Below are 18,768 nucleotides of genomic sequence, written 5' to 3'. Positions count from 1 at the left end.
ATTTAATTACATCATTTTTTCTTGATATTTTCCCGTTTTCTTTCTCTCTTCCCCTGTCCTTCTTTTCACCATTTCAGATAGATTTGTGACATCCCAGCATGCTTTACAGGAAAACATCACTCAGTTTGAACAACAGACTATAACACAGCAGCCATTTGATCAACAGAGCTTATCACAAGGTTAGTAATAAATAAAGGAGGTAGGAAGTAGTTTCTATAAATCTGGCTTTACAGCATAGCTATGATAAAACATTTCTAAAGTGGGCATCTGCAGTCACAGTAACTGCAATGCAGAGAACTGGGAAAAAATTACCATTCTGAAGCTATATTTGGTAGAATATTATGAATACTTAATTTTTTTCTTTTGCTTTTATGAGCTGATGTCTAGTCATTACAGTATGGGTTTTATAGTCAAGCATTTCATATTCTTTCCTTGATTGTGTTTGAAATTGCCGTGGCAGTAGGCAGTTTGCACAAGTTTCACCCTCAATATACGTGCTCATAACCTGAGATGATCAGAAGCAGAGTCTTAAGATTTGAGTGAGTAGCTATTGGGATTCATTTTGGAAAAAGGCAGTACAAAATATAGTCATGTAAAAATCATACTTTCACCTATCTACAGCAGTTTCTTTTTCTATTTTATAGAGCAATGAAACTAGCAAACTAAGAGATTGTAAGCACTTGGAAACTTTTTTTTTCCTATGAAATACAGAGAAATATGTGTAGGTGTGTGTAGCCTGCAAATAGTGAAGAAATGACTGTTTTTCTTTGCATTTCACAGCTGGAATTCTTGAATTGTTCCATAATACGAAGCTTTGTGTCAAGGGGTTTTTTGTGGTTATTTTGGGTATTGTGGCAGGTGGGCTTTTGCTGAGGTGGTGAATGTTCCAGGGGTTTTCATTCTTTATGGTTTGGAAGGACGCATCACAGGCTTATCTGTTGATCTCCTTGTTTCTGACCCTAGGCAATTACTTCACGTAGCTGGTATCCAGTAATTGGTATTCTGTCTGCACAAACTTCTCTGTTCTTAGTTTCATTCCCTTTTAATTGTATAGTATCATTTGTAAAAACTTAATTGACTGTGGTGAGTTGCATCATGCTGTGAAGAAACAGTATAATTTGCCAATTTTAATTCTCTAGGTTGCACTGCTTTGCATGTAAAGAAAAGAAAATTAAAGTCTCTACCTTTATTAAACAAGACTGATCCAGATCCTCTTGAAATATTATGATGATTTTCATTGGTTGACTTTTACAGTTTTTCAAATGAATGAGAAGACGCTACGGAAAAAAAAGCCTTTTGTTCTGAATTACACTGAAGAGTGGTGGTGGTTTTTGTTTGTTTTTTTAATGGCTTCTTAGAATTTATAGACCCAATGATTAACTCTTGGTTTGTTATTTAAACTTCAGTTTCTGTGTATGTGTATCTTCTGTATAAATAACGAATGATTTCTGGGGAGGGGAAAGACTCCTAGAACTCACAAAACAATTCTTTCATCATCAGAAATCTAGACTGATCATCAATGTGTTATAAAATTGGTTCAGAGAAACAGAACGTGTGTGGTGTGGGCATTTTAAAGTCTCATTTGTATAAGATGTCTCCTATTCTACTTGGAATCTCATCCACAGATTCCCAACTCTTTGAAGTTTCCTTGAAGATCCTGGAGCCCTTCAAAATTTTTGAATTTCAGGTAGGTAAGCATTTGCGCGGATGCATGCGTTAAATTGGTCGACCCTCTCCCTATGTCTGCATCTGTGCTTCATGCTCCTAATTTCTTTTTCCTATCAGCTAGGCAGAATATTCAAGCTTAAAACACTGGTTTGTTTATTCTTGATATTTATAGGCTGTATTCTTTTTAAAGTATTTTGCTGCAGTGTTTATTAGTAAAATGACATAGGAGTTTTTTAAAAAAACTTTGAAAGGCTTTTTGATTTTTCTTTTTGCTTTTTGAAGGGAAAAACACCAACTTTGGATTTTAGATAGATGAGGCTAATCTCTAGGTCTGCATAGACCTGGCAGAACTTTGTTTCTTCTTTCAGGTTTGTTTGTAATACTTCTGTTGAATTTCTTGTTTGTTGAGGTAGATTTTCTTCCTCACATGTTCAGACTTGTAAAGAAGTGCAGATCCTCTGAGGGTGCTACAGTATCATAATTATAATTCATTTGAGCTGGATTTGAAGGCTGAAGAAGAGGACTTATGTTCTTTGTAGCACATTCAGGCATCTTCATTTGAAGACTTCTAAGTGAAGTCAGAACAAGCAAATGTGTCTTTTATCTGAAATTGTCTTTGAATTTTTGACTATCATCTGTCACCAAATGTGTTTTCATATAAATTATATCACCTTTACTTTCTTTAAAGTGCCCCTGTAAGCATGGTTGAATGATAATTCAAATAGTGGTGACAGGCAAATGATCTTGAAAAACCAGAAGTGCAAATGCCGGTAGTTCTGTAGCCCATACAAATACACCCTTGCCACCAGAATGCTGTTTGCTTTCCTAAGAAGCTGATCTGTAGTCTCAGGACTTAAAATTCTGATCTTTCAGTAACTGTTCACATGTATTTGCAGTCAGTACTGTTCAGCTGGCTGCCTTTGCCTAAGAAACAAACCTGCAGAATATGTGATTGATAGTCACTGATCCCTGCTGAGATGCACATGTTCATGTTGATGTTTATAATGTTAGAATTTAAAAGATCTGTCAGTAAAGACGTGAAATTTCTTCTAAATTAAATATTGTATTTAATACAAACTATCATACTGTTGTTTTCTCATTCTCACATGCAAGACATATCTTTCTACTAGTAAAATGATTTCCAGAGTGTTTTAATTTTTGCTGTTTTGTTAATATGAAAGATAATTGGTTGGATGATGTTCTAAACCTGAAAAAAACCAAAGCGATACAAATGATTACTTGTACTGAAAAATGCAAAATCCAATTCCAAGTTTAGAGCATTTTCTAGTAAGAGAGTCACTCCCCTTATTATACAGAGCTTAAGATATTCTCTGTTCTTTTAAGAGTGATCAAAAGTTTCTGGGTAACAGCATACAGTGATGAAAACAAGAACAGAAAATAAAGATTGTGAAGTTTCTCACACTGAATGTCTGGGTTTTGGTGTTTGGTGGTATGGGTGTTTTTTTACTGCAGTTTTGTAGAAATAGCATGGTGGTAGTAAATGCCTTTAGAATGCTCACAACTGTCAAAATTTTTTTTTAATTTTGAAGGGAAATTGACCCTTATGCTAGGAATTGAGCAAAATGGGGACGTGTCGTGTATATTCTTGTTACAGCTTTGGTTTGTATTTATTCCAAAACTACTTTCAGAGGTAGCATTTCTTTCTTCAGTTTGTCCTCAAATACCTCTACATTCAGATCTTCTCTTCCTGGGCATTTTGTTGCATGATCCTGGGAAATTTTTCAGGATGTCAGTAATTTATTCAAACATTGTGAAATTAAATAGGTCATAGTACAATAACTTTTTTCCTTCTTAGCTAGTAAAATATACCTACTGATTAAAAAATAAGTTTCAGGTTTTAATATAGTACATTTAATAGCTTGAGGATTTTTTATGTAGGGCATAAAAACCTTTTCTTCAGTTTCTTGGGTCTTGTTTTTTTTTTTGATTCTCATCCCATGTAGTGGGAATGTTATTTTTCTATAAAGATACTTCTAAAAATTATTTGAGAAGTAGAAATTAACAACCCTCTTACCACTGCAGAACTTTTCATTGCTTTCTCCAGGCTACTTTTTGTCATTTCACAAAGGGTGATTGAGGTGCAAGGTCAGCTTTTAGGATCTTTTTTTCTTGTACTCTTGTGGTACTTCTAGAAGAGAAAATAATATACAAGTTTCACCATTAGGTGTGGTGACTGGTTATGACCTGATTAATAATGCTTTCAAAATGTATTTATGTTTGTGCGTTTTCATTCTGTGGTGGAAACAGTAGCATACAAATAGGGTTTTTTCTCTGCTGATTACAATATTCTGCTGTGGAAAGGGTCTTTTGGGAAAATTTCTGCTTAAACTCAACACATCCAGGTTTTTGTTTTACTGTTGCTCAAAAGGATTCTTTAAGCATTGCTCTTTGGCCTTTGATGCTGTGATCATCTGATGTGGGTTTGTTTCTACTCTGTTTTCATAATCTTCACCCTTTTTGTCCACTAAAGGCAAACTGCACAGAAGTACTGAAATTGTTGCCCATATGTTAATTACTGATACCTGTTGTTTAATTCTTTTCCACATGACATTGTGGGTTGTTTTTTAATACTGGAAGTATTAAAACTTTAAAGGGTTGATAAAAGGACATCTCTAATAGCATTAAAAAACAATGCAATCTGAACTGTATTTCCCTGGCTCTCAATCATTGGTGCTATCATTTCATTCATTCCTTTAGAAAAGGAGATAATTCAGATCTGCTATTTCTAATTTTGGAAAAAAAAACCAAATAAAAATTTCAGGGTTTTATACTGGAAATGTGAATAAAAATGTGTTTATTTTTTACTTTGCAGTTTGCCTTTGCTCTACTTTACTATTATCTAAAGAGTGGGAATATGTGGAGGAGATCCAAAGTAGGAGAAAATGGGGTTACTTTATCAGAAACTGGAGTTCTCCTATTGGGTCATCTCCTCCACTCACCCGCCATCCTCCCCACTGAGCTTTGCATCCTTGTGATCGGCTTCCAGTGTAGTTAAGGGAGCGTGGTACCAACGTGGATAAAGGGAGATGGGTCAACCTGTTTGACACATGCATGCTTACATACAAGAAATTCAAAATTTCAATGGCTCTAAGGTAATAGTGGCTTCCTGAAGAAACTTCAAACAGTGTTTTTCTGTGGAGGAGATTTTCCAATAGAATTCCAGCTAACGGTAAGTAACCCTGTTATGCCTATTACGTAGATGCCAGAAAAGTGTGGGTTTTGATGCTCAACAGTGAAGAGTACAACTATTACTATGTGGTAATGCTACTTATTCTCTTTTGAAGGTAGTCTTCAGAAAAGTGTGGTGTCAAAGTCCAGATCAGTGTATTTTACAGGTTCATGACTGTTTAATTTCTGGCAGGTTTTACTGTGAATGACAGCTACAATCAACAGACTCAATTTCCAGCTGTACAACAGCTGCAGGATTCAAGCACACTTGAATCTCAGGCTCTTTCAACGAGTTATCATCCACCAGCCCTTCTTCAGGTTCCAAATACAGACACTATTAATGTAGTAAGTACTGCTTGAAGGCAGGATTAATTGTTCTGTGTTCAGTCGTGACTTTCTTGCACCATTTCGTTGGTGATTGGGTAAAACAAGAAGTCAGAAAGGTTTCAGGATTTCTTCTCTAGATTGCTTATGTTTAACAGCTGGAAAATAGAAAGGTGAGGAGAGGATAAGTGACTTGACTACAGTTTCTGAAAAGGAAGTGCATGTTTTGATGCTCTAGACTTAAAAATACTATAATGTTGGGTTATGAGTTTAAAGCTAAGGAGAAGGTGTAATGATACAAAATAATTTTACATTGTTGCATTATATTCTCTCCTAATTATTAGATTTCTATAGATAAATGATCAAGCAATAAAAAAAAGCATTACAAATCTTTAGTGATCATTCATGGAGCTTGCATATTGCAGTGTATGATGTTTTTGCATGGTTTTCATTTAGTTAAATTTGTAAGAGGGGTCAATTGCTAAAAATACAGTTTAAATGTAACTTTTTATGACAGTAGAAGTACCTGGCATGAAGTCAATTTGTTGTAATGTGTTTACCATGATGATCTCTAATGAGTTGCTGTCCCTTCAAGCTTGTTTGCAAAGTGCAAATGGGGGTTTGCAAAGAACTGATGGAGGCTTTAGGATCTAGAAGAGTTTGAGTCATTTCAGCCTACGGGCTTTGGAATCTCCTGACTTCAAATTTTGAAACATACTCTTGTTCTCAAGGATTATTTTGTTGTGGGCTTTACTTACAGGAATGTTCAGAAAGTGGTGAAGTCTGTCAGCAGCACTGTGTTTTGCTGCTTACTCGATGTTTAAAATGGCTGCTCTAATTTTAAATCTAACTCCTCAAACACTTAAAAATCTAGACAATTTAGATATGTTTTTGTGGAGATTCAGAGAAGTGTAAGTGGACTATGTTGTCTGTTCATTCCAGTTCAGTAGCTGAACATTTTGATGCTTTCCTTCTCACGATGGAAGAGTGAGGTATTATATTGCACTTTTAATTTCCTCTCAAAATGTATGAAAGCATAAATTTAATTACTTCTGTTGACTCTAAATGCTGTGATTTTTTTTTTCTTGCCTGTTTGTGAGACTATATTTAAATATTGTATTACTGAGATTCACTTGAGGCTTTGATTTTTAGACCACTCGCTTGATACAAGATCAGTCACCACAAGAGGAACTTGAATTGCACACCCAACGGCCTCATTTTCTTGAGGATAATGAAGATCAAAGTAGGCGTTCATATAGGTATGTTACACTTTCAGCTTTTGTAACAGAATTTCCTGAATCTTTTATGGCTAATAGTTACATGAAATTAATGAAAGCTATTTTATTCTAATAGATGTGAATATTGCAACAAAGGATTTAAGAAATCCAGCCATTTGAAACAACATGTACGATCACATACTGGTGAGAAACCTTATAAATGCCAACTCTGTGGCCGTGGTTTTGTTTCCTCGGGAGTTCTTAAGTCACATGAGAAGACACATACAGGTAAACAGAGTATACTAGCTCTATATTAGTTTAACCAAAGTTTGGGTTTTGTAATTGTCCTGTGTGAGTAAACTTAAACAAATAGCATGCTACTTATTTGTTTCTGTTACTTTAAGGAGTTAAAGCATTCAGCTGTAGCATTTGCAATACTTCCTTCACAACTAATGGCAGCCTTACCAGGCACATGGCAACTCACATGAGCATGAAGCCTTACAAGTGCCCATTCTGTGATGAAAGCTTTCGAACAACTGTTCACTGCAAAAAACATATGAAAAAACATCAGGCAGTCTCCTCAGCTGTAGCAGCAGCTACAGATACAGGAGGGGGAGGTAAATGATTTCATTTTTACTTTTCCAGTCCTTACTACATAAGAAATACAGATGTTTTGGTGGATTACATGAATGCTATAACAATAATGGTACAAAATAGCCTTCCAGCATGGATAATGTCTGCTGTTCAGAGCTGCTGAGATCACTCTGTTGTTATCTGAATTGTTTAAAGAAATTAGTTTTCCTGGATTTGTCCAGCGCATTAAAGGTATTGTATGTGACATAGCTACTTTAGTATGTCACTAAAGTAGAAGATTTTTTGTCATGTATTACTTAACCTGTGTTAGTTATTATAAAAATTAGAATCATAAATCCAGCCTTTTTAAAATGAAGTACAGACATGAGTAGTTAGACCTCTAAAAGAGATTAAAGTTCATAATAGTGCAAGTCCAAGCACAAAAGGTAGTGGCCGTGTGTTTAATAACGAACCCATCTATATTTTGTAATTTCAACTGACAGATATAAGCTAAACAGAAATGTGATTTTTTGTTTTGGTTTGATTTTTTTTGTTGGGTTTTTTTTTACTTAATAGTTGCATGTGTTGAAGATGATGATGAGAGCTCTGAAAGAACTTCCAGAAAATCTCGTCCTAATGTCATAACTTTCACAGAAGAAGAGACAGCAGAATTGGCAAAGATTAGACCTCAAGAAAGTGCCACTGTTTCAGAGAAAGTTCTTGTCCAATCGGCTGCAGAGAAGGACAGAATTAGTGAGATCAAAGATAAGCAAGCAGAACTGGAAGCAGAGCCCAAATATGCCAACTGTTGCAGTTATTGTCCCAAAAGCTTTAAAAAACCCAGTGATTTAGTCAGGTGAGGAATGGAAAATTTTCATATGTTTTTAATTTGCTGAATACTTCATTAGAAGCTTTAGCAATTACAGTTTCATATAACTCTTTGTGCCCAAGTTGAAATATTTACATAATTTTTTCTTTTTGACAGTGTTTTAAAAATGTGTCAAAATTTTACATATTCTGAATAGGACTAAACTAGCTTTTTCATATTCATTTTCCTGCAGTGTTAAAATCATTATTATGAATTTTTAGAGTAAATTATTTTTTTCTTGCTTCTAATACTTGCATATAAAAACTTGTAAAAATCTGTTCAAAAAATGCAAATACTTAATCATCTTGTTCTGCCTAGTATAATGCTAGTATAAGTATTTAATTAATTCTAACATTAATAAGATAGAAAATAAATATTTGTACAAACTGACATAAAAGTAAAAATTCATTTATACATGTATCCTGGAATTATTAGGCATGTTCGTATCCATACTGGAGAGAAGCCGTATAAGTGTGATGAATGTGGAAAGAGTTTCACTGTAAAATCCACTCTGGATTGTCATGTTAAAACACACACAGGTTAGTAAGGCTTTGCATGTCTTTGTTTAGGAGCTGTTTGCTTTCTTGACTAGCTGTTTGAATACAGATTTTGCAAGGAATGCTATGTTTCACTGTGATCACAATTCCATTGTGTGGAATTGTGGATGGCAGTGCTGGGGGAAGTTTGGTACTTGTGACACCATCAAATGAATTGCATCAGAACATTCTGAATAAACCATGTTATTACAGCCTTCTGTATTATTAGGCTTTTAAAGCATGGTCTTAGCTCATACAAAAACTGTGTATGTAAGTATCCTGAATATGTTCATATCAAATCTCCTGTAGCATTTCAATGATAAATGATTTTCCTGAGTAAGAGGTTGGAGTTGAGGGAATCTTATAAAATTAAGTTAGAGGAAAAAACCGCTATAAACGTTAATTTTTGTACTGCTATGTAAACTAGAAAATAAGAATACAAAAATTTTGAGCATTCAACTGTTTGAATCTTGCAAGTTGACTGTAAACTAGTATCTGTAATATTTAGATTTTTAGAGTCAGTTTTTGTATTCCTGGGAGAGGTCTGATTTTAATAGTAGTGTTTTTCAACTGCAATTTTGGACTAATTAAAAGAAAACCTTCTAAGTCTTTCATGCTTGTTTTCTTCTTACCATTGAACTTCTGTAATAAACACAGTTCTGAACTAATTATTTTCTAAAATTGTCTACAGTTTCATTAAGTTTCATTATTATCTCTTTTCAAAAAAAAAAAAACCAACCACATGATAGACACGATAGAAAGCTCTTAATGCTGTAATGCATGATTATTTTGCTTGTGGAAGCTTCCTCTTCATTTTACTGTATTTGTACTTTCTACTGTTGTTTAGTAAGAAATAGTACTCCTGTTACTTGAAATTGTTGTGTAGATCAGGACAGACTTTAGCAGATAATAAGGATAATGAAAGGAACAAAGCAGGGATTATGCCATGTACCTCCAGGTTCAAGCAGTTTACAAATTGTGGGACTCTGAATAAGAGATTGCCTCTCTGCTAACTAGCTTTAATGGAATATTTTACATTAGTTTTATCCAGTTGTTTTCTGAACACAGAAAAACTGGGTAAAAAAGAATGGCCTTCAGTACAGTCAGTAGTAAGTTCCTGGATTCAAGTTTGATTTTCAGTTTGCCATCTTGATAATTTTGTTCCTAAGCCCATTAGTTTTTTGTTTGAGAAATAAAGAGAAACTGTTTCCCCTTCTTAATTTTTAAGCTATTTATGGTTGTACAGACTTTTTGATAATATATAATGGAGCTTTGTAAATTATTATTTTAACATCCTTAAACAGACTTTCCCAATGTGAAATTCATTCTCTTTCACATTACATGTAGTACAATTTTGATAGTTTGAGTCTTTGCTCAGGTGTTTAAAAACTCTTCTGCTGACTTCCAGCCTTGTGAAAATTGTCCATATAAACCATTTGTGTTCAGTCTTCAAACTGTTTTTCTTTAGTTCATGAGAAGACTCTGTTCTTTCATCCTGTGACAGCATTTTTATTAAGGTCTTTTCATATTTAAACAGCGTAAAATTACAAAAATTCAGATACAGTGGAAATCTGATCTTCAGAGAATGCTCACAGATTTGTGAGGTGTAATTTTCACTGCAAAAGCCGTATCACCTTTTCCCTATTGTAATTCATTTTATCTTATGGGAGTTTTTTTCCATGTTCTATTATACTTGGGCCACTTGTGCTGGATAAAGTTTAGTTAATGTGCAGATTTCTGCATTTGAGCCTGGATTGCTTTCTGGACTGCTGTCTTAATCTGTGGACAATACCTACACCTAATAGTTTGTTGGTTTCATATTGAGACATTTATTTACATGAATTAATTTATTGATTCATGTAAATTAATTTTTAAATTTATTTACATGAACAATAAAAAGCTTTACAGTATTAATGTAACTCCCCTAAAAATAGTTCAGTTTGAAAAGCTACTTTGTAAATGAAATTTGCCTGGATGGGAACCTACCTGATACCATCTGTAATTGGCATTGATCCAAAGGATTAGTTTGGGGCTTTACTGGAAGATTTGAAGTTTCTTACTGAGGTATATGGTTCTTTGTCTGACCACTTGCTCCTGCATCCTGATGTAGTAGCATAAAGTCACCTACTATTGGATTTCTGTCTTCATTGCTTTTCCAGTTTCCTGGTTATGTAGCAGTTCTCATTAAGTTGTTAGTTGTGTAGCCAGTAGTGTGGCATGTCAGTGGCATAAAAACACATTTAATTTTTGCTGTGTTTGGAAGCAGTGCAAATTTAGTGTTTGCCATTCCCCGATGACTTTGCATCCGAATTTGTGATCATCTTCCCTCCAAGCCTCCCTTGTGGATGCTAGCTTGAAACTACTAAACTACTGAACACATAGTTCAACCATCTTTCTTTTTTCTTTTCAGATTCCTAGTATTTACACAAAAGGGCCAAGAGTCAGTTCATAATCTCATTGCATATTTAAATAACAGGATTTCAGATGTTCTCTTTGTTCCTTCCTGCTTGTTTTTTTGTTGGTTTTCTCCTCTTTCTCTTATTTTCCCACCCCCCTTTCTCCCAATGGGTGGAGTTTTTTTATTTAGTGGGAAAGACTGCTGGATGGCTGCCTTTGTGGCACTGTGAATGTGGTAGATGACTTTGCTGCAGTCCATATTCCCATTGTTTTACTGGTTCATGTTGTTGGGCTCTTTCTTCTCCATTTGTTGAAACAGAGCATTGTCAGAGGTTTACTTAGTTTTGTTGAACAAGAAGTGACAACAGTGTGCCAGGGTTTTGTAATTTGAAGTAGGCTGAACTGTAATTCAGGAAATTGATGAGAGATTCTTCTGTGTAAATGGAAACTAGCACTCAAGAGCAGGAATCATAGGCCCATACTGCTCTTGTGATTTCTTTACCGAATGCATTGGCTTCTTTCCCTTGTTTAGCTAGGAAGCAATATTGTGCTGGGAGGCCTGGGAATTTCAGGAGTTACAGTGGGTTTTCAGCTGCAGTGGCGTGTTTTCTGCCAGATAGTTACATTATGCTTTTCGTGAATTGCACAGCTGTGCATATGGTTAAAGGAACAAACTCTATAGTTTGCTGTTACTTGTAGTACATTAAAAATTCCATTTGAGACCAAGGATATTTTTCAGATGTTATGCACTCTGAAAGGAGAGATAAAGAGGTCTGTATATGTATAGACAAGATTTCTGTAGTTCTGGATTACTTTGTGGGGTTGATATTTTGTTTTAGAATGTTATCTGAATTTTAATAATTTCCTACTTGTAATCCATTAATACTGATTAGTTGAGGCAGCATTGAAACAGAAAAATAAAGCTGCTGGAATTAAAAAGGAAATGAGTGTCTAAGTAAGTAGGAGCCAAATGCTGAAGAGGTCAAGATGAAACTTTTAATTCTCCCGTTTATGAACTGTGTAGTTGAAATAACTGGATTAGTCAGGAAGATGAGATGAGGAGGATGACAGAGGCATGAAGGTGACCAAATAAGATTCTGCATGAAAGCTTTAAAAGCATATGGAGTTTTAGTAAAAGGAAGAAGTTAATATGCCTTTCATTGAGAACCTTAATTCATTTGAAAAGCAGCCAAATGATAAAAGTCCAATTATTTCAAATTTATTCTGTTCAATTAGGTTAGAATCTGTTATGGGGTTTGTTAAATGGATGATTTAGTCTTGTCAATCTTTTTAGAGGTTTCATCACTTACCTTTCTGGTTTTGAAACTTTCTAGGGCAGAAGCTGTTCTGTTGTCACGTGTGCAGTAATTCCTTTTCTACGAAAGGCAGTCTAAAAGTCCACATGCGCCTGCATACGGGAGCAAAGCCCTTCAAATGCCCGCACTGTGATTTGCGGTTTCGTACTTCAGGGCGCAGAAAAACCCACATACAATGTCATTATAAACCGGATACAAAGAAAGTTAGGAAGCCTGTTGCCCGGACTTCAACTGAGGGACTACAGCCTGTCAATCTTCTTAATTCATCCTCAACAGACCCTAATGTTTTCATCATGAATAACTCTGTTTTGACGAATCAATTTGATCAAAATTTACTGCAGCAAGGACTTGTGGGCCAGGCTATCCTGCCTGCTTCAGTGTCAGGTAAAAATGGATGGGGTGGTAGTGGTGGTGTGGAGATCAAGTTATGAAATTTGGTTTTTATTAGAGTTTGGAGAGTTTTGCCAAACACTGCTTTCCAAACAGGTAAGAGTTGTACTGAATTCATGGTTGGATGCACAGTGGTGACATGAATAGAAATAAATTTATTTAAGAACAAAGGGAAAATGTATGCAGTTCACCTCAAAGTCTCTTAAATTCTGCTGTGGTATTGCACTGCAGAGAGGAAGAAAATGCAGATAACAAATAGCTGAAGAACTTGTATTCTTTGTGATAATACTTAGTTGATTTTATTTAAAAGAAAAAAAATAAGCAAAACAATCACTCTATTTGTGTACACTGGTTATTTATGTGAATAATGAAGAATGTCTTTTAAATGCATATCGTCTGCTATATATGTGTAGTTAGTTCTCCAAAATAAAAAAACCGCACACAAACAAAAAGAAAACCAACCAAAAGACCCTCAACCTCAAAACAAAGCAAGAAAACCCTTTAGCAATACAAAAAAGTAGTAGTGTAGGTGGTATGTTGGTTAATTAAGTGCCTAGGATATGAAGTCTCACCAATTGGCAGTGACTGCAGCTGCATTAGCACTTTAAATGTGCCACAGGCCATTCTTTGAGGCTGGCACAGAATACCTAGCATGCTTCGTGTTGCAAGAAAGTGACCTTTTGAGAATGATCCTTGCTAATTTCTAATTTTTTTTCAGGTATTTTTTGTGTAAGTGCTCACTGACCCAATGTTTGTGTAAATGCTCAGGTAAACTTGGGGCAGGGACAATTTCAAGAGCAGAATAGTGTTAAGGTGTCTGGAGACCTGCCTTGATACTGTCAAATGTACTATTTAAATTGTGGGTCTTGGACTGTCATTTCTGAAAGTGAGACTTTGATTTTATGTGCTTTGGCATTTTTTTCATGTCTGTGATTTTGCAGGTATGTCCACAAATTCAGAATATTATATCAGTCTCATATTTAACTGCAGCAATTCCAGCTTACCTGATGTGACCTAAAGTGTTGAACAAAACCAACGAATTGTTTGTGTTCAAAAGATACTGATGTTATTTGACGGGCACAGTTAGTGATAAAACCTGTGATGAAATATCAGTTGATGTTTGCTTGGATTTTTGAACATAAGGAGTGTTTAGCTTGTCCAGATATCCTGGAAAGAGACCTTAAATTGAGACTGGCAGTGTGGATTTTGGCCAGAGCAGATGTTTTCTGGGTGCATCGTAAACCAGATTTATTATACTAAAGAGCTCTGAAGAAGGGGAAGGATAGGTGTTTTTGAAGCATCAACCAAAGGAAACTGGTTGATCATACTCAAGATGTTTGGAGAAGAAAGTACGGCAAACACAAGATGACTTTTTCCATATATTCTCTCAAAACCTTTTATAGAGGTGACCTATTCAACTTTTGAAATTTGAACCTTTCATGTTCTAAAGACTTTTGGATTTCAATTGCTAATGCACCTTTATTTTCATCCATGTAAATACAGAGGATGAACTTCCACAGTTTGACACTAAACCATGTCTGTGCTGTGCAAAATGTAGCAGTAACTTTTCATGCGTATATTCTGAGTCAGAATGTAAATATCCTCGCTGTGTGGTGCTTTGTTTAGGTGCATCACACTCGAGGAAATCTAAACCAAATTTCTCCAGATTTCCAATGCTACTCTGGAGGGGTTCTTGTTATGTAAGTCACTAGCTAGTGCCGAAATAGCAATCCTTCGATCCCATGGAATTGATGAAGTTTTAAAACAGGCAGTCAGATTACTTTATAATCAAATTATACACTTGAAATTATCTTTCATGTCATAAATAAATGTGTGTGTATGTAGCTTTTATATTGATTTAATTTATAAAAATAAGCACACTGAAAGGTAGCCAGTAATGGTAAATAAAAACATTACAATATAACTGTTTTCTTTGGTAGCTGGAGGTGACTTAACTGTGTCCTTGACAGATGGTAGCTTGGCCACTCTTGAAGGAATACAGTTACAACTTGCTGCTAATCTGGTTGGACAAAATGTTCAGATTTCTGGAATAGATGCCACTGGTATTAACAACATAACATTACAGGTAAGTTGCTCACCGTTCCTTGCTTTTAATAATTCTGCAGTCACTTGAGGGCTCAAGAAAGTTTACAGAGCTTACATAATTCTGGAAGAGTTCCTTTGAGTTGAGTGAGCTAGTAACATACTGTATCACTTTTACAATGTTAGAAGACTTTAAAAATAGCTGCACAGTGGGTTGTTTTCCTGGTTTGGTTTCTTTTGTTTTCATTTTTTTTCAGGTTTTTTTACCACTCATGAATTTTGACAGACTGCTTTAAAATATGTATTTTTTTCTTTTAATTGTATTTTATCTTTACACTTCAAAAGTACTTTAGGTTCCCATCCAACCCCCAAAAGGCACACACCCACCCACCCTGAAAACAAACTCAAATTATTGCACAGAGTGTTCTTTTCTAAACATAAGGCACTGTGTTACTTTGCAAGCTTTTAATAGCTGAATTCACAATTTGAATTCCCACTGAGCTAGTAAAAGGAATGACAGAAAGAGGTGAGATGATTGCATTTAAAAGTTCTTGAGATGTGTGAAACACTGATTTTCTTGAACTTGGCTGTGTTTGATCAGTTGCACAGAATTATTGATGTTGGGGGAGCCCTCTGGAGGTCACCAGGTACAACCCCAAGGTCAGGGAAGGGACATCTGCAGAGTTGCATTGAGTTGTTCATAGTCCCTCTAACTCAAGGAGTTTTTAGCATAAAATTAAGACATTTTCATTTTGTTTTTCTCAACTGCTAAACGTCTCTGAAGAGGAAAATGTCTTATCTTTTAAGTATAGAGAACAGCTGTTGGCTTGGGAAATGAGACCTTAATGACCCCTAGGAGGTGAAAAATGAAACAGTTTCTGGTATCAATCTTCTCTCTGCTATCTGCCTTTTCACCTTTAAAGGCTTTCAGACAGTGATAAGCATTACATGCACTAATAGGATAGTACAGAATGCCAGCAGTGTGTTTACCTGGGGGCAGGCATGCTGATAAATAACTGATGATGATTTCCTAAACATCTTGCTGAAGAAAAGGAGGGAAAGTGAATCTAAATAGACTGGTTACATAGTCACTTTAGAGCTTGGTTGTATACAGACACGTGGAAACTAAATTTAAGTTTTAAATCATTAATTATAAATTTTCAGCACTTCATCTACTCTCTAGGCAGTAAATATATATTCTGGACTTAGGTTAAGAATATTCATTTAACCCAGTTTGTTAACTTCAGATTGATTGCTGAAAAACTTGTTTTTCAGATCGATCCAAGTATCCTACAACAGACATTACAGCAGAGTAATTTACTCACTCAGCAGCTCACTGGAGATCCCACCATGGCTCCACAGAATCCCTCCCTCCAGGCAACAGAAAATGCAGTGCCAGCTAATGTGGTTATTCAGCCCATATCAGGCTTGTCTTTGCAGCCCACAGTAACATCTGCTAACATGACAATAGGATCCCTGTCTGAGCAGGAGTCTGTGCTGACAACCAGCGCCAACGGTAAGCACTGTCAGTAGTTTTATTGTGCGTTCAGTTTCTTAATTTTACTCAGAGTATTACTCACAGTGAAAAAAATGTCACGACCTGCCTCCCCCTCCTCTCACCAAGCACCTCATATTAATAAAACAAACTTGCAGTTCTTGATGCTTGAGCATCTGCAGCAGATTTTACAGCTCTGTGTTACCCTTTCTTAAAACAGATTTTTTCAGAAGGTGAATTAGAGAGTAGGTTTAGATTAGATATTAGGAAGAAATTCTTTACTGTGAAAGGAGTGAGGCACTGGAAACAGGTTACCCATAGGAGCTGTGGATCCTGGAAGTATTCAAGGCCAGGTTGAATGACGGATTGAGCAGCTTTGTATAGTGGAAGTTCTCCCTGCCCATGACAGGGGAGTTGGAACCATGTGATCTTTAGGATCCCTTTGAACCCAGGCCATTCTCTGATTTTATATAATGAAAATACTTAAGAACTTCCATAGTTTTGAGCAAAATGCAAAATCTTCGTTCTGAAGATATTAACTGCAGAGGAATAAATTGGATGTGAAAGAAATTTATACTGCAAGTTCTAGCATCTCCCCTTGCCTACATCAATTATAGTAGCTCAGAAAATAATGTATAAATTGCTCTAAAAAGTTATGTCAAAAATGCCACCAAAGGATATTCATGGATTTTTTTGTTGTTGTTCTACCACTTTCATTTAGGTGCACAAGACATTACTCAAGTCATGACTTCACAGGGTATGGTGTCATCTACAAATGGACAACATGAGATAATGTTGACCATAAATAATTCCAGTTTGAGTCAAGTTCTAGCTCATGCTTCAGGTTCTACTACTGCGACCTCATCAGGAAGTCCTCAAGAGATCACTCTTACAATATCGGGTTTGTGTTTTTAAAAGTCTTTAATGATACCAGATCTCTGTTTCTAAAGTACTTATACAGTAGGATACAAGGATTTTCACAGTCCACAGTTTTCCCGTGGTGTATTTTTCTTACATTTATCAGCTTTAAAAGATGCTCCCCAAATCCACATTTGAAACCCAAACACATTTGCTTTGAGAACAAGTTAGATTGATTCACTCTTTTATTTATAGCCTCAGTTAACAGCTGGATTTTTATAGCTTGTTAGTACCTGGATTTGCATAATCACATCTGTATTAAAAACATGTCAAACCGCTGCATAAAAATCTGCATGTGTAGAAATTAATTTTATATTTTGGTTGTATTTTCTACTTTTATTATTTTATGATCTATTGTAAGAATAGTAGCAGAATAATGTTGAGATGATTCCAGTTACAATAGGACTTAATTCTATTCAGGCCAAGATCTTATTCAGCATAATTCTGGAAGCACTGATCTGAACACTGGCTTAAGGCTGACAGCACCGACCATCAGCAGTCAGACTACAGGTGCTACATTAACTATAAGCAATGACCAGCTTCTTTCTCAGGGCCCTTCACTAAATGCTCCAGGTATGCATACAATGATTTTTCTAATTGAAAATAATATTTTGTTTAAAATGTAAATATTAAAAGGAAATGAGAAAATCTTGCACATCATGATTCAGAAACTTTGAGGGTTTTATGTGTTTTCTCACAAGCTTTAAATTGTTATATCAGTTTAAATGAACTTTATTCCACACAGTAAGAAAACAATGAAAACAAGACATGTATTCAGTTAGTACTTTAGAGGCAGTTAGAGGAGTATTGAATTATATCTATAAACTAGAGTATGACAAAACCTGATGCCTTCATTGCAGAAGTGATAAAATACCAAATTTGCTCTAGTACTCAAAGTTTGAGATTTTAAGTATGTATATGAACCTATAAATGTTTGTATATGCACGTGACCACCTCTGAGTGCAAGACTGTGTTCATCAAGCTACATTTAAATGTATTTTTTCTAATTTTATCATCTGACTGACAACTTCAGGTTCTTGATTGATTAGCTGTTTAACTGATTTTGTTGATTCCACAATCCTAGCAATGAGAAACAGAAATTACTAAGTTCACTTAAAATAAATTTTCAGTTTATGTATGTAACAGATTTTTTTTTAAACCATTTTGCATATTATCCAGAACTTAATACAACGGGGGGAACAAACCTTCCTCCAGCAACACCCATATCTCAGTCTGCAGTTTCTGCTCAGAATTTGGTAATGTCTTCATCAGGAGTTGGAGGAGATGGTAGTGTCACTTTGACTCTTGCTGACACTCAGGGAATGTTGTCAGGTGGTCTTGATGCAGTTACACTTAATATCACTTCACAGGTAAGACGCTTTTCTGAACTGACAGGTAAATTTGTTTCTGTCTTAGAAAGCAGGAATTGGAGATTTTGCTTAGAAAGTAATTTTGTCCTGTAAATACATAGTATTTGAAAATTTAGTTAATTTTCCTTCTCTCTGTCAACCATGTATATATAGCATCTAGAAACATGAACTGTTTGAACAGAAGTGCAGATAAATTTTGCAGGGTTGTTTGTTCTTTTAAATGAACAATTTGAATTTGGTGTTAGACTTTGTACTTCATTGTCACTATTCAGTAATACAGCTTAGTACATCTAAACATATTATTTCATATGGTAAATTTTTCTTTTCCTACTTGAGAATGGGAGAGTTGAACAGCAGTTGTGGCAGTTCTTTTCACAGCAAGGAACAGGACAGAATTTAATTGACTATCTTCAACAACAGGTGGCATTATAAGAAATTTTATTAAAATGGTACTGTATGGACTG

At 35.3% G+C, this 18,768-nt stretch overlaps 1 protein-coding gene across 5 annotated transcripts in view; it reads left to right on the top strand.

Moving 5' to 3' along the window:
- Nucleotides 1-18,768, top strand: part of ZNF236 (zinc finger protein 236) — a 73,618-nt gene that overhangs the window by 40,967 nt on the left and 13,883 nt on the right. For 2 of the 5 annotated variants that reach the window (XM_083865041.1, XM_083865045.1), the window contains exons 16-28: nucleotides 78-179; nucleotides 5,051-5,202; nucleotides 6,334-6,440; nucleotides 6,535-6,686; nucleotides 6,803-7,015; nucleotides 7,548-7,827; nucleotides 8,275-8,378; nucleotides 12,107-12,472; nucleotides 14,419-14,564; nucleotides 15,797-16,037; nucleotides 16,738-16,917; nucleotides 17,355-17,507; nucleotides 18,114-18,304. In XM_083865041.1, the coding sequence (XP_083721167.1) occupies nucleotides 78-179; nucleotides 5,051-5,202; nucleotides 6,334-6,440; nucleotides 6,535-6,686; nucleotides 6,803-7,015; nucleotides 7,548-7,827; nucleotides 8,275-8,378; nucleotides 12,107-12,472; nucleotides 14,419-14,564; nucleotides 15,797-16,037; nucleotides 16,738-16,917; nucleotides 17,355-17,507; nucleotides 18,114-18,304 (2,387 nt within the window). The remainder of the gene's footprint in view (nucleotides 1-77; nucleotides 180-5,050; nucleotides 5,203-6,333; nucleotides 6,441-6,534; nucleotides 6,687-6,802; nucleotides 7,016-7,547; nucleotides 7,828-8,274; nucleotides 8,379-12,106; nucleotides 12,473-14,418; nucleotides 14,565-15,796; nucleotides 16,038-16,737; nucleotides 16,918-17,354; nucleotides 17,508-18,113; nucleotides 18,305-18,768) is intronic. The other 3 variants (XM_083865042.1, XM_083865043.1, XM_083865044.1) reach the window with 3 other exon arrangements.

The sequence above is a fragment of the Zosterops lateralis genome, assembly GCF_965231275.1.
Source record: "Zosterops lateralis genome assembly, chromosome: 1".
In the NCBI taxonomy this organism is placed as follows: domain Eukaryota; kingdom Metazoa; phylum Chordata; class Aves; order Passeriformes; family Zosteropidae; genus Zosterops; species Zosterops lateralis.
This window is presented reverse-complemented; position numbering and strand designations above follow the sequence as displayed.